The following is a 13406-nucleotide window of genomic DNA, read 5'->3' on the forward strand; positions in this document are numbered from 1 at the left end:
CTTGATATATATTGTCGTTGTTGTTAGTGTCGATACCGTCAATGTAAAGGGCATGTAAAGGAGGTGTAGTCTGATATTTATGTGCATTTAGCGTGAGTTGTGCTAAATAGAGTGTTTCCTTTCTAACTTCTACTTAGAACTCTTTAATTATTCAGTAAATTTTTACGTTTCATTTGAAAGCTTGATACTCCAAAACAAACATCATACACTTATTTTATCCGGTGTATAAACACAAAAGAGAATTGTAAAATGACTTTTATTTTTGTATATTATTAATCCCATTTTACAATGTGAAAAGAAAACTTTTAAATTTAAAAAAAAAAAAAAAAAAGTTGGTGCTCTTCTCTAAGCACTATGGCTAGTGGCTAGTTGACAACTTGGCATAGTGCTCCACTACGAGTGTCATGGCCAATTAACCACAATTTAGGAGTCTAAGAACTATGGTAGCCGTCCAACAATTATTTTTTGGTCGGAGATATATATAAGCAAGTGATTTGGACCTCATTGCAAGTCAAACTAAAATACAACACTACAATTGTAAAACTTGAAATTATAAGGACTGAAATGAAAAAGGGGTAAAAAAAACAAATACGTGGGCTAAAAGTAACGAAGATTAATAAAGCAGCCCAATTTGTCTCTTATAAAACCCCATTTGTCTCTCAACTCGTGTGACAGTGTTCAAGCGCGAGAGGGCTTCGTCTTCTCAATGTTAACCAAACGTCCTTGAAATCGCTCTGTAAGTTGCTCTACCTTCTCTCTTTTCAATCGTTTATAAATCTCTTGCCTTGTTCTTTGCATCAAAATCTTCATCAAACCCTGAGATATAAAATCTCTGATCTTAATAATATTTAAGCAATTGAAGAAGAAGAAACAAGAACCCTTAGGTTGTTTAAGCCAAACTGGTAGTGAGGTCAGGAATTTCTCTTGCTTTGGTTGGGATTTTATTTTGGAGCCAAATAACTTATAGTGAAAATTGTACTCGATGGAATGGGAAACTGAGCTGGGTTTTGTTCTTTGGGTGAATTTTTGGTGGTGGGTTGCGTTTATTTCTTATTGAAATGGTTATAGGGTTACCCATTTTTCAGTTCTAGGGCACACACTCACACAAGCAATATTCCATTCTGCTATCTTGTGCCCTAGATTTCTTCAACCTTTTTCCACCCCGGAGAGCCGAAAGAACTGTATATTAGTACGGGAAGTGGTATTGAGTTCAAGATTTGATAGAATGAATTGTAGACCGCTTTCGTATAATGTTGTTTTTCTGCTAAGTTGGTTGTTTGTGAATAAACCGGTTGTGTAAAAGGTTTGTGCAATTGTAGTATATTGATGCCAAAGAGTGGTTGCAAAATCCAGCAAAGGTGAATGGTGTTCCTCCACTTGGTAAGAAAGAATGTTTGGTTTATGTTAATCCATATGGGAGGACTGGTATTTGGAAATGTTGTGCCACTATTTGTCACGGGGAAAAAACGTAGATATTCCGTTTAGGAACGCAAGGATATGTTGCTATGTTTGATGGCATTCTTATGCAAAGGGCAATGAATTTGTATATTTCGTTCTTTTGACTGTTGGTTGAATGCATTTCGTTCAAGAAGCTGAATTTGGGAAGATAATGTTTGTGATTTTGTCCTCCTTTTCATAAATTAAGTGTTTCAATTGGAAGATGAGTGTTCCTGTGTATAGTGGCGCCAAGGACAGTTGTTGTGATATAGGAGAGATGAAAATCTAAGGGGGCCAGGGCCACTCCAGGCCTAGGAGTGGCTCTGCCACTAGTTGTGAGGTTAGAGTTGATGACGGCCACATTTAGAGCTTGCACAGGATGGTCCTGGTGTGAGCAACTGTCTGACTATCACATTATTGTTACTTCAATGGCCTATTTCTATCGATTTCTTACGTTTTTCATTATTATGTTTCTAAAGTATCGAATCCTTGCTTTCTATATGATGGCCTAACTCGGGTTTTTGAATTTTGTTTGATCAGGAGTACATAAACATTATCTACCAAATGGGAAAAACCAATCCTGATGAAAAGATTCTCAGCTACAATGATGTTGTACTCCGACGATCAGACTTGGATATCCTCAGTGGCCCATATTTTCTCAATGATCGAATCATTGAGTTCTATTTCAGTTATCTATCATCGTGTTCTGAGGAGATCCTGCTGGTTCCACCTTCAATTGCATTCTGTATAATGAATTACCCAGTTGGTCAAGGCCTAACAGAGTTCCTAGAACCTCTTCATTTGCCTGAGAAAAAACTGGTAATCTTTCCCATAAATGACAATGATGATGTGAGTGAAGCTGGAGGCGGGTCTCACTGGAGCCTACTTGCATTTGAGAGAAACTCTAACAAATTTTTTCATCATGATAGCAATAGAGGGATGAATAGTATCCACGCCAAACGACTTTACAACGCTGTTGTTAGCTTTATGAGTGTCTCCAGTTCCGCAACGAAGCCCGTTTATCACGAGTGTAACTCTTCACCGCAGCAAATGAACGGTTATGATTGTGGCCTGTATGTGTTGGCCATTGCAAGGTTTATATGCAGCTGGTATGGAGAGAAAGACAAAGATGGAGATAAAATGTGGTTCTCTGCTGTGCAGGGGCAGGTTACCCCATATGTTGTTGCCAGAATGCGAAACGAGATCCTCGGGCAGATCAGAGATCTCATGCCCATTAAGTGAGGTTTGCTTACAAAGTGAGAGAATGTAAAAGGGAACAAGAGAGTTACTGATGTTTTGGGAAGCCTGTAAACACAAAGTAGCTTATTAGATAGATCTGCTTGCTTGATAGGTTCCTTTATTTTTTTTTGATATGAGATGCTTGTAGAATTCTTCTAGAACATGCCCACTTCCCCTGGTTCTTGGACCAGGAACATAAGCACACTGGCTAGTAGAAGCATTTGATGGCATTCTAGAGCTTCAGAAGTTTCATATTTATAATACTTGTTCTATGCAGGTTTTCCTATAATTTTTTGTGTTCTCTGAACATCTCTATGCTCCAACAAAAAGCTGAATTTTGCATGTTGAACAATTCTCTCTGCTCCTTGTAGGTGGCAGAATAGCATTGAATGAAGGATTTTAAACTGTATGTCTCAAATTTTCAAAAATAATATAGACATTGAAACTAGAAATTGTAACAATGAACGTCATATTGATGATAATCAATATATAATAATTATTTAAACTTGATAAACAAGTCCAATTTAAAATATATAAAAACACTTAACAAACAAGGGGGCAGAAAATCTGAGAAGATGACAGCAATAAGAATGCCGGCGAGATGACTAAATTTTCTCAAGAATAGAGGGGGGAAACCTAATAATTTTAAATATTTCTAATAATTAAATGAAAAAAGTTGAGAGAAGACGCTGCAAAATTGCATCCACGTGCAATGTCAACCAGCATCTATTAACAATATATTATCCAACTTCTGTACTTGCAGGGGCGCACAACAGCAAAGAGTAAAGTGAGCTTCAGAAATATTTGTGATGTAATTTGGTCAATTTTATTCTTGAAATTTGACAATGATTGAAGACGAAAGCTGCACAAGGAAAATCATCCACATTTCAAAGATACCTTCATAATCCATGCAACAGCAAGACCAATGATAAAAAGAAAAAGAAAGTATCAGAAATCAAACGCTCACAGAAGAGAATTGAAACATCATAAAACATGCAAAAACATCTGCACCTTAAATTATGCTGTAAATTTTACATTATCACAACATTCTTAATATAGGTAATATTTTCTACATAATAAAGAAAATGATGGAAGGATCAAGTATAGAGAGTTGATATTAGGAAGAAAAAGATATACCTGTCACTTTCTTTTGCATACACTTTGTCATAACTATTTATAAGGAAACTACATCAAGCTACAACGAGGTTTAGGAAAAGTACAGGAACTTTTTACTATTTCAAAAAATTACATATGCTTAGTGCATTGTATCACGGGAGCTTTGTGTGATTTGTTAAAATAGGTTTCTGAAATTTCAGTAAACTTCAAGAGAGCTCTGCGTAATTTACTCTTATTGGATTTAACTTTTGAAAAGATAGTAACTTGTGGAAGGTTCTACTCACCTAAAGCTCTGCGTAATTTACTCTTACTGGATTTAACTTTTGAAAAGATAGTAACTTGTGGAAGGTTGTACTCACCTTTTTATAGGTGAGTAGAACCTTCCACTTCATTAAAAAGAAAATTACTGAAATGGGAGGAAGTTTCTAATAATTGTAGGTCCCACCTTGAAATTATAAGTACGAAAAAAAAATGCAAGAGAGAACTTGTAATTTTAATTTTGTTTTAATGGAATATATGTGACTTTGTGGTGCAACCAAACCTTGAAGGGCTCAAATTTATATGAAAGGGTTCACAAGTTACTCTTACCACATTTGTAGGTCATTCATATCATGCTTCTATCCATCGGATAACTCCCTAGCACCCGCAAGAATGTGGCGAATTCCTGCCAAGGAAATTTAGGGTTGAGGAAAAATTTCAACTGAAGATACACACCACACCCTCCCCTCCCTTCTCCCCAGGCCCACACACCACCCACACAAAACACCCCCCCCCCCAAAAAAAAAAAAAAAACACACACACGCACAACAAAACAAAAACCCAACAAAAAGAAAAAAGAACCTTCAGATGCCTAAGGGCATTTTGTGCACTTTGATCAGCCATTGATGCTTCAAAATCCGCATAAAAAAGATAGTCAAAGTATCTGCCATTATTATCATCAGATGCTCGCAGCGGTTGCTTCCGCAAGGGACGGCTTTCAATCTGGTTAACGAAACAAATTGAGAAATCAACAGTTGCACCAAGCAACTATAGGAAGCCTCATAAAAATAAATAAAAAATAAAAAATCCAGGACCAACCTTTGTGAGATTGATTTGACGCAAAGCAAAAACAGCAAGCGCCTTAAAAAGGACCCCAGGGCCTTCCTCTAGTGAGAAAACTATACTCGTCTATAAATTCAATAACCGTGTGATTAACAACAAAAAAATCAATTTATAAAAGGAGGTCTACCTACAGTAAACTGGATACCAATGTGTTCAAAAACCAAAACTTGTTAATCCTGCAAGGGCTTAACCTTGAATGGTCTATCTGTGCCAGGAATAATAGGTTCTCTTGCAAGCATTAGAAACCGGGTCACATTGTCACAATCATCCTGTACATAGAAGCATATAAATTATCACTGGAGTGAAGTAGAAATCATGAGCACACCAAATGTCCTTCGCGACAAACCTGAATATCCTGTGCAAGTATCGTCAGACCATAAATGTCTGCAGCTGCTGAGCTAGCAACAGCTCCTGTATTTTTTAGTTTGTGGAAAGCAACATGCTACAATTTATAGAGTACACAGTCAGCGACACCAATATAAAAGCCATGATAGTTACAATTAGGTGAAAGTAATAGACAATTTAATTAAGAAGATTGTAGTTTTATCTGTAGCCTCAAATAATGCAACCTACTTCAACCATACTGGACCAGAAGGCCCCCTGAGCTGAGAGTAATGAAAGTTGTTCCACTTAAAATAGGCAGGCCCCATGCGATGACTGTATTGAAGTGGCTCCACTTAAATAGACACCCAATTATAGTTTTTGGAGGGAAAGATAGAGAAGAAAAACTCCGAACACAAACACAAATACTATGCACAAATCCTGACTAGTGAGGTAACTTGGTATCAGGACTTAATGGACTCGAAAATCAGCTGCCCAACTACCTGATCAAGGGCGTACCTTTGCTGCACCAGCAGTATCATCCACTGCTTCTCGGACCAATCCCAACTTGGTTAACGTGTGCTCACACTGAGAAAGAGCCTGAAATATGACTAGTTATTGGGGGGAATCATGAGAAAAAACTATATGGACAGAGAATCTAGGAGCACTGCTTTATATACCTGTGGATGGCTAAGAACCCTTTTCAGGTCTTCCACTTCAACACCAAGATTAGCCAGTAAGCAATGCCGAACTGCAAGTTTCACTTCCCCTACTATATGCAACCTGTGCCTGAGTAAAAGGTCATAGTTTCTGTGGATGCTTCCACCTAATGAATTCTCAATTGGTAAGACTGCTCTGTCCACAAGCCAACGTTCAACAGCCTGCATTGAGTTGAATGGGGAAAGAATAAAACACTTACAGTTAAGCCCATATTTAAGAACATGATTTCCATTATTCGACAGTTTAGTAGTTTTCCTATTAGAGATGAAATTGATAACCATACTCCTTGCGGCATCAAATATGCACAAGTCAAAAACAACACGAAGGGGAAGAAATATGGAGCGTACAATATTTTCCTAAAAACTCCTTCCCTACTTTAACATATTAAGGTAAATTTGTCCATCATTTTGATTATACCAAAGACCCTTCTTTTATATACAAAAGGCTTCTAACTCCAAATTTTTGCATAATCAAAAGTTAGAGTAATTCCAAGGGAAGGAGAACTAAATTTTCACTATTCCAAAATCATGCTATCAGTTACTTTACTTCTTACAAAATCAAGCCCCTAAAGGAAAAAACCTTTCACATGCAGCCTGACTTAGCAATGTCCAGTGGTTTAAAGTCCATGAAATCAAATGCAGTTTCCCTTAACAATTACTAACTGTGGAGCCTCATGATCATTTCATTTCCACATTCCATATGCATTGTAGGTGAATACTCATTCACAACTATTGAAAACCTAAAATGAAAGTTAGTCACACAACAATGAGAAAAATGATGATGATAAAAAAAAAAATTGTTAAGTATTCACTTCAAAAGCGGTATCAAATTGTTCACAAGGCACTGCTTCGCAGTTTGGATATGCTTTCTCCGCAGCTGATTCACTATATGCTCCACGAACCCCCTGAAATTTCAACATTCAACCATTTATAAACAATTGAATTAATTTCATTCAATACCAATCCCAAACTTAAATAATTTGAGGGAAAATTAGCATTAACCAAATTCATCACACACATGCATATGAAAATGATCAAATGAAAACCTCAGTTGAAGACCCTCAAGTTCCAGCCAGAAAATAAAGTGATGACTCTGGTTGAGTATATTAACCATTTAGAACAGATTTACAAAAGCCTTGTCTAAGGATATACTTCTCAGCAATTAGATCAAATCTAGAGAGCTAATATACACAATAGGTGAGACTTCAGCCGTCCTTATAAATGAGAAACAAGTCCTTATATAAGGACTGTCGTAGAGAATAGCATTACGCAGGCACACACACATAATGATGCTTTCGTTTGAAACTGTGAATCAAAAATTGTATCATTCAGAGCCATAATTCAACTTTATCAAAAATCACAATTGTTGCAAAATTGCATGGTAAGAAAACTAGAATGTTTGTCCAAAGCCATTATTGGACTGCATATTCTCTTTATAGTTGTCGTGCACGCAATAATTTAAGTCAAATCAGATACCAATTAACATTTGACGTTTTCCTATCTATTTGAAAGCAACAACAAAAATTTATCAAACTATAAATATTATTCACATTCCAGATAGGGGAGCTCCTAATCTTTAATGATCATAAAACTGGCACGCATGATGGATACAAGAAGAATGTTCAATCAAGGGTTGGTTTCTAATAAAACCAACTCAGTAAAAAGTTAGTGAGAGGTATAAAGTCAAGCTACTTTTACACCAGGTGCACTTCGAACATAATCAATACATACACATCAAAGATATGTACAATATATGCATATACAGTCATGATATTCTACTCATCTATTAATATTGAAATCCATGCTTGTTAATTAAAAAGAAAACCTTTTATCAGAAATTGAATGTTAGTTGATCAATTAAAATTCCTCCTGCTAGAACACACACATATAAGTAACTAACAAAAAGAAAAAAATGGGGTAGCTACATTCAGTCATAACGGTGGAAATGTTTCAATTGAGTGCTATCTACTTGGCTTAGCTATTTATCACTCAGATTTTTTTATTTTTTTCTCTTTACCTGATATGCAACACGAAGGCGGGAGCCATCAGAGACCGAATTGGAGAGATGGGTAGACGACAAAGGTCCTGAGGCAAGGAAGACACGAAACCGAAAATGACACCCGATTTGTTACAGAGCAATCACAACAATGACAAGGGCGAAAAATGGTACTTGGGAGAGTATGCAAGTCTTTCGATACGACGTCGTAGGGGAAGTCCTCCAAGGCGCTGCTGTCCAATTCGAGAGCACCTCCAACCAGGTGGTTGTGGCCGTCGCCGCCGTTTCTGCTGCGATCGTTGTCGTCTGAGCGAAGAGAGGCCACGGCCAGGGCGATGCGACAGCGTTTGAAGCGAGGGTCGAAGTTTAAAGCGGTTTTAAAGTGATCGGACTGCGAGGGTTTCGATACGAAGTTTGGTGGGAAACGGGTTGTTGCGGATCGTGCAACAGAAGACGCCGCCATGGCGGGTTGAAAGAAGTTCCAGACGGCGCCTGAGATATTTTCCGAGATGCTCAAAAGTCTATAAAATGTTTTGCTTATTCACTTTTAATTTTATTTAATTTTTTCCATTTAAAAATGGAAATTAGATTGGGTTGTAAGAAACGTGAACTCTGGCCTCAACGAAACTCAAAAACCTTCCCCAGCCTTGGGGTCCCAAATTTTGATTGAGCCCATGAAAATGAAGCCCAAATTACAAAAAAATAAAAGTATCGAACGAGTGAATAGTATGTGCTTGGTGAAATTTGGAATGACCTAAAAGTTGATAAATTGGTATGTGCTTGGTGAAATTATTTTTATTATTTGTTTTTTTTGTAGAAAAAAATGGTGGCAAAGTTGCACCCACTTCAAGCCGGGATTGTTTACAGTAAAGCTCTTTTTAGGGGGTGTTTTTCACAAGTTGAGTTTCGAACGCTGGATCTCACAGAGTATCCAGCTAACATTCGCCCAACTTGCAGGAACTAGCCAGTATTTCCAAACCTCTTGGGTTGCTTGGTGAAACTTTTCAATATTTATAGTCTTTTAGCTTTTTTTGTTTTTTTAAAGTCAAACAAGAATTCATTAATCTCAACAAATCAAACAATGATGTTGATGTTTAGAAGTGTGGCCTTGTTAAAACCTTCTCAAATAAAATAATGATATTTAACTATAAGAGTCACAAAAGAGTCGAAAGCGAAATAGATTCCAACATTTTACAGCATCTAACTCGGTGTCAAGTATAGATGCTTGGAACCCATTTCAAGTGCCCTTGCTAATCTCTGACAATCACGGTTGCTATATCCACATTTTAATTAAAAAGAAAGCTTCTTTGCCAACATATTTTGGAAAGTATCTGCCCTTGAACATTCATGCTATCAAAAAGTTAGGCAAATCTATAATTCGCCAATCCTGTTTACAAAGTAGAGCCTAATTAAAACTCACAAATCGTTGAAGCGAATAATCACTAAAATTTATGTTGGTATATCGATTTCCATAATTTCCAATGAATTCTCTTCTCATCATGTTTTGACCACCAACATCCTGCAATGACATTTTGAATCTCATAACATATGCTAACTAGCAATGAAAACACACTTAAAGATATGACATGATTGCATGACACACAATTTTCTTTAAAACTTCTTTACCGACATCAACATGATTTCCCACCACGGATTATGTTCCACCACGGATTATGTTTTGTTTATCCGTTCTAGCATTAGTAGGGAGACCCAAATAATATTAATGGCATATCACAATAGTAACTCCCAACATGTCTCAAATGTGTTCTTGATCTCTTCTTGATTTGAGGGACTAGAACAAAGAGGTGACTTCTTCAAATTACTGTTTTGGCATGAAGCAACTTTATAGACTCCAAAAAGTCTATTGAAAAATTGTTGTCTCTACAAACACAGCTTCATAATAACTAGTGGTTAACAATATTATAAAAATTTAATTACTAAAAACCTTGTTAAATCTGACATTAAATCAAGTATGGCTTTGGTTTAATTGGAAGTAAATTTTATTATGTGATCTTGCATAATGGAAGCAGCCTTGTGGCTTCCTGGCTGCTGATGTGTCAAGATGAGAAAGCAAAGGCCCTTAATTAGTTGTTAATCTTGAGGATGACACATGGCCACTTGGCCTTGTTTTAGCATTAAAATAATGCCGACAAGGTATATTTATTAGTCAAATCGTGGATTAAAATAGTAATGAAATCTTGGTTAAAAACTGTTCCTTAAACGTGTTTTGGCAGGTCAAAACGATGGAATATATATATATCCACCTCACTTTCATTCTAGTATATTGTTTTTCATTGACATGATTATGTCTTTTTAGGCTTTCACATTCTGTATGAAGTCGTCTAAAGAACTATATTCAATCAGGTGATAGACAATTTTAATACTCAAAATCATTCTAAACAAAAATATCATCTACAATAAGTTTTGGAGATTTGTATCGTATCGATTTTCATTAACTTTTGTTTTTTAAGGGCTTTTAAAAATCAGAAACCCTGCATGATAGAGCTATTTGCACTACTCCACGGTCACCCACTATTTTCTGTTGGGAAAACAAAAAAAACTCGTATAACCTAATGAAAACTCATTACATTATATATTTTGCGTTTGAATCCCATTTTTTGCATAATTTTTAAAGTTAATTATTTCTGATAATATAATTTAACATAATCAAAGAAAATCTCAAAGATTAAGTTCGAAATATGAAAAATTCAGTTTTTTTGTTTGTTTTTATGTGATAGAGGGAGTGGACCTTGAGCCTCTCAAGCAACATTGCATGAAATGTATGAACAAAATAAAAAATGTATACGTTACCAAAGCTCTCGTCATAAGTTAAATACAATTTGGACCGTAGTCGCTAAACATGTTTCATAACTGACCCATTCCCACACTTGGCGACAAAACCCAATCCGTTACCAAACACCCACTCTCATGATCTCATCCCATCCGGCCCATGATGACGTGTACCTGTTCCCTTCTCGTGCCCCGCGTGACTCTCCCATCATTATTCCCACGTGCCCAATAACCAACTAACCTCATCTCTATTATAAAAATAGAATATTGTAGGGTAGGGTAAGCCATTAGGCTAATGCAGGGAACTTTGAAATTGGGAAATAAAGAAACTGTATGGAAAGAAGTTATTTTCATTGAGTTGTTTACTAATTATATCTAAATTATAGTATATAAATTAAAATTGTTTGTACAGATTTTAAGTGAGTGTTATTACGGATTTTAATATGAAATTTATATATTTTTCTTATTTGTTATGTGTTAGAAAACACCAGGAAGTCGGCTTGGCAAAAAAAGAAAAACACTAGGAATTCGACAATTAGAATCATTCACATTCTTTTTATAGGGAGATTCTTCCATAAATATTTTATATTAAGAATTAGTTACATATTTCTTATCTTGACTGTTAGATTACATTTATAATATGTTTGTAGTCTTTTAAATGCAATCGAACTACTGAGATTAGAAATATATAATCAATCCTTAACTTAAATATTTATTAGAGAATGCATATTCGTTACTGACAAATAAATATGCTATTAAAGTAATTTATCATTTATAAATTTCTTTGTATAATGAAAATATAAATAATATAATCAAATTAAAAAATACCTAAAATAATAAAATAATTGAGGAGAATTATCCTTTGCTTGAGAAGGGAGGACAAGGGTGAGGGTCCACCGGTAAAGCCCACTAAGGCGGCCCAGTAGGACTTGACAGGTGAGGGTGTAGGGACTGTTTGTGGTGCTGCGGTGTACTTTCCTCGTAAACTGAAATATTCGTCTCGTAGCCGCATAGGTGGTGCCACGTGTCCGAGCAAGAGCGACAGGGGCATTATCCGGTGGAGCCCGCACTACACCGACCATATCACTCACAGCTGTCCCTACGTGTTTCTTTGCTTCTCCAAGTCGGCTCCTCCTATTCCCGCTTCTGGAATTTCTAACAACCAGCCTCAACTTTGTTCACACTTCAACTTCAACTTCAACTTCAACTTCAATTATTTTTTCTTTTTTTTTTAAAAAATTTCTGATTTTTTCTTTTTTAATGTGAGTTTTTCTTTTTCTTTTCTTTATAAACAAATATACATTTAAACTTGAAACCTTAGCCAAAAAAAGGTTTCATTTTTTAATGTATAATTCTTCATAAATAAATAAAATAAATTAGGAAAAACTAGGAAAGTACAATGCCTCACTATTCATTATATGGCAAGCCACATTCATTGCAGCATTGCTTCGTAAGAAACATGAGAAAATGCGTGCTGCCCAATTGAGAAATTCAATCGTGAGAATTCGATACGAGCGAAAATAGTGATTCTCTAAAATATCTTAGAATTCCGTCTATAAAAATATGTGTGACAAATCACGTTCAATGAACCAAGTTAATCAATTACATAAAGCAATAACTTTAGCAGTGAGAATATTATTAGGAATAATTGTAAAGCTTATTGTTTTAATCACAGTCAGATCAAAGAACCGAATCATCAAATTAATAAATTCGCTTTATTTATAACAAATCACAAAGAAAATTTACCATAAACCATGTTGAATAAGGCACACACTCACATCACACCCATAGAGTTTGATGGTTCAAAAGATGCATACATTTGACCATCAAAGTCTATGGGTGGTGTGATGTGAATGTGTGAGATTAAGTTATAAACCCAAACCCCCAAAGTCCAGATTCTTTTCTTCACAGAAGATGCAAACGCTATCACTATTCACTATCACTATCATATATATGTCCCTGCCTGGCACAGTTTCCCATCCCACTTTACCTCTTTTTCTCATTTTTGCCCCCTCAGTATTTTCTTTGACCGATCCATTTGACCAGTCAACTCACTTGACTGATCAATCCCGATGCTTTCATCCCCATCTGGCCCCACATCTCATCCCTGGCCCACCACCACAATGTTTTGTAATTGCACCCCAAAGTTGCTGTGCTTGCTTGTGAATTGCATTATTCAACTATTTTCATCATCAAAATTTATTGTTTATAATCTTATTTTTTATATTTCTTTTATACAAGCGTTATTAGAGAGAGGTGAATTCGAATCCAATAAAAGAAGAAATCATAATTCGAACGCAAGGCCTCGGATATATTTTAACTGCTCTTACATATGTTTCTTCTTGAAATGGGTTCTTGGAGACGAAGCCAAAACTTCATATTCTTAGGATCCAAAGGATGCGATACGATGGTGGTCTCAATCATTGTTTGTTTATTATTTTCTTGGTTTCTGACAGGTGATAACATGCAAAATACTTGAAAATCTTGGTTGGTACATTGTGTTTCCCGCTAGCTACTCCAAGAATCTTGGTCCGAATATGGCAAATTTGAACACATGTAAAGATGGATGAATATCAACCGTCCGATCTTCACTTGATTGGCTGATCTATCGACCATCATAAGTGGGTTGCATGTGGATAACAAAAGAATGATGTCGCTAATTTGATTATTATAACAAATAAGCCAAT

At 36.0% G+C, this 13406-nt stretch overlaps 2 protein-coding genes across 3 annotated transcripts; one reads left to right on the forward strand and one right to left on the reverse strand.

The window, feature by feature from the left end:
* Positions 1-648: 648 nt before the first annotated feature.
* LOC117630676 (NEDD8-specific protease 1) lies at positions 649-2965 on the forward strand. The gene is made up of 2 exons (XM_034363383.1): positions 649-736; positions 1978-2965. Exon 2 carries the CDS (start codon positions 2002-2004, stop codon positions 2677-2679), a length of 678 nt encoding a protein of 225 aa, XP_034219274.1. The 5' UTR covers positions 649-736; positions 1978-2001; the 3' UTR covers positions 2680-2965.
* A 163-nt stretch (positions 2966-3128) lies between these two features.
* LOC117630675 (arogenate dehydratase/prephenate dehydratase 2, chloroplastic-like) lies at positions 3129-8547 on the reverse strand. 2 transcript variants are annotated; one of them, XM_034363381.1, is made up of 11 exons: positions 8104-8547; positions 7951-8018; positions 6746-6838; positions 5895-6095; positions 5734-5814; positions 5240-5335; positions 5085-5162; positions 4870-4959; positions 4633-4773; positions 4381-4456; positions 3129-3538 (listed from the first exon to the last, which is right to left on the reverse strand). In XM_034363381.1, the coding sequence occupies exons 1-10, from the start codon at positions 8390-8392 to the stop codon at positions 4397-4399; spliced, it is 1197 nt and encodes a 398-aa protein (XP_034219272.1). In that variant the 5' UTR covers positions 8393-8547; the 3' UTR covers positions 3129-3538; positions 4381-4396. The 2 variants fall into 2 exon arrangements, with proteins under 2 accessions (XP_034219272.1, XP_034219273.1); XM_034363382.1 differs by having other exon boundaries at positions 3129-3573; positions 8104-8469.
* Between the last annotated feature and the right edge of the window lie 4859 nt (positions 8548-13406).

This window comes from Prunus dulcis, chromosome 6 (assembly GCF_902201215.1).
Source record: "Prunus dulcis chromosome 6, ALMONDv2, whole genome shotgun sequence".
Taxonomy (NCBI): Eukaryota; Viridiplantae; Streptophyta; class Magnoliopsida; order Rosales; family Rosaceae; genus Prunus; species Prunus dulcis.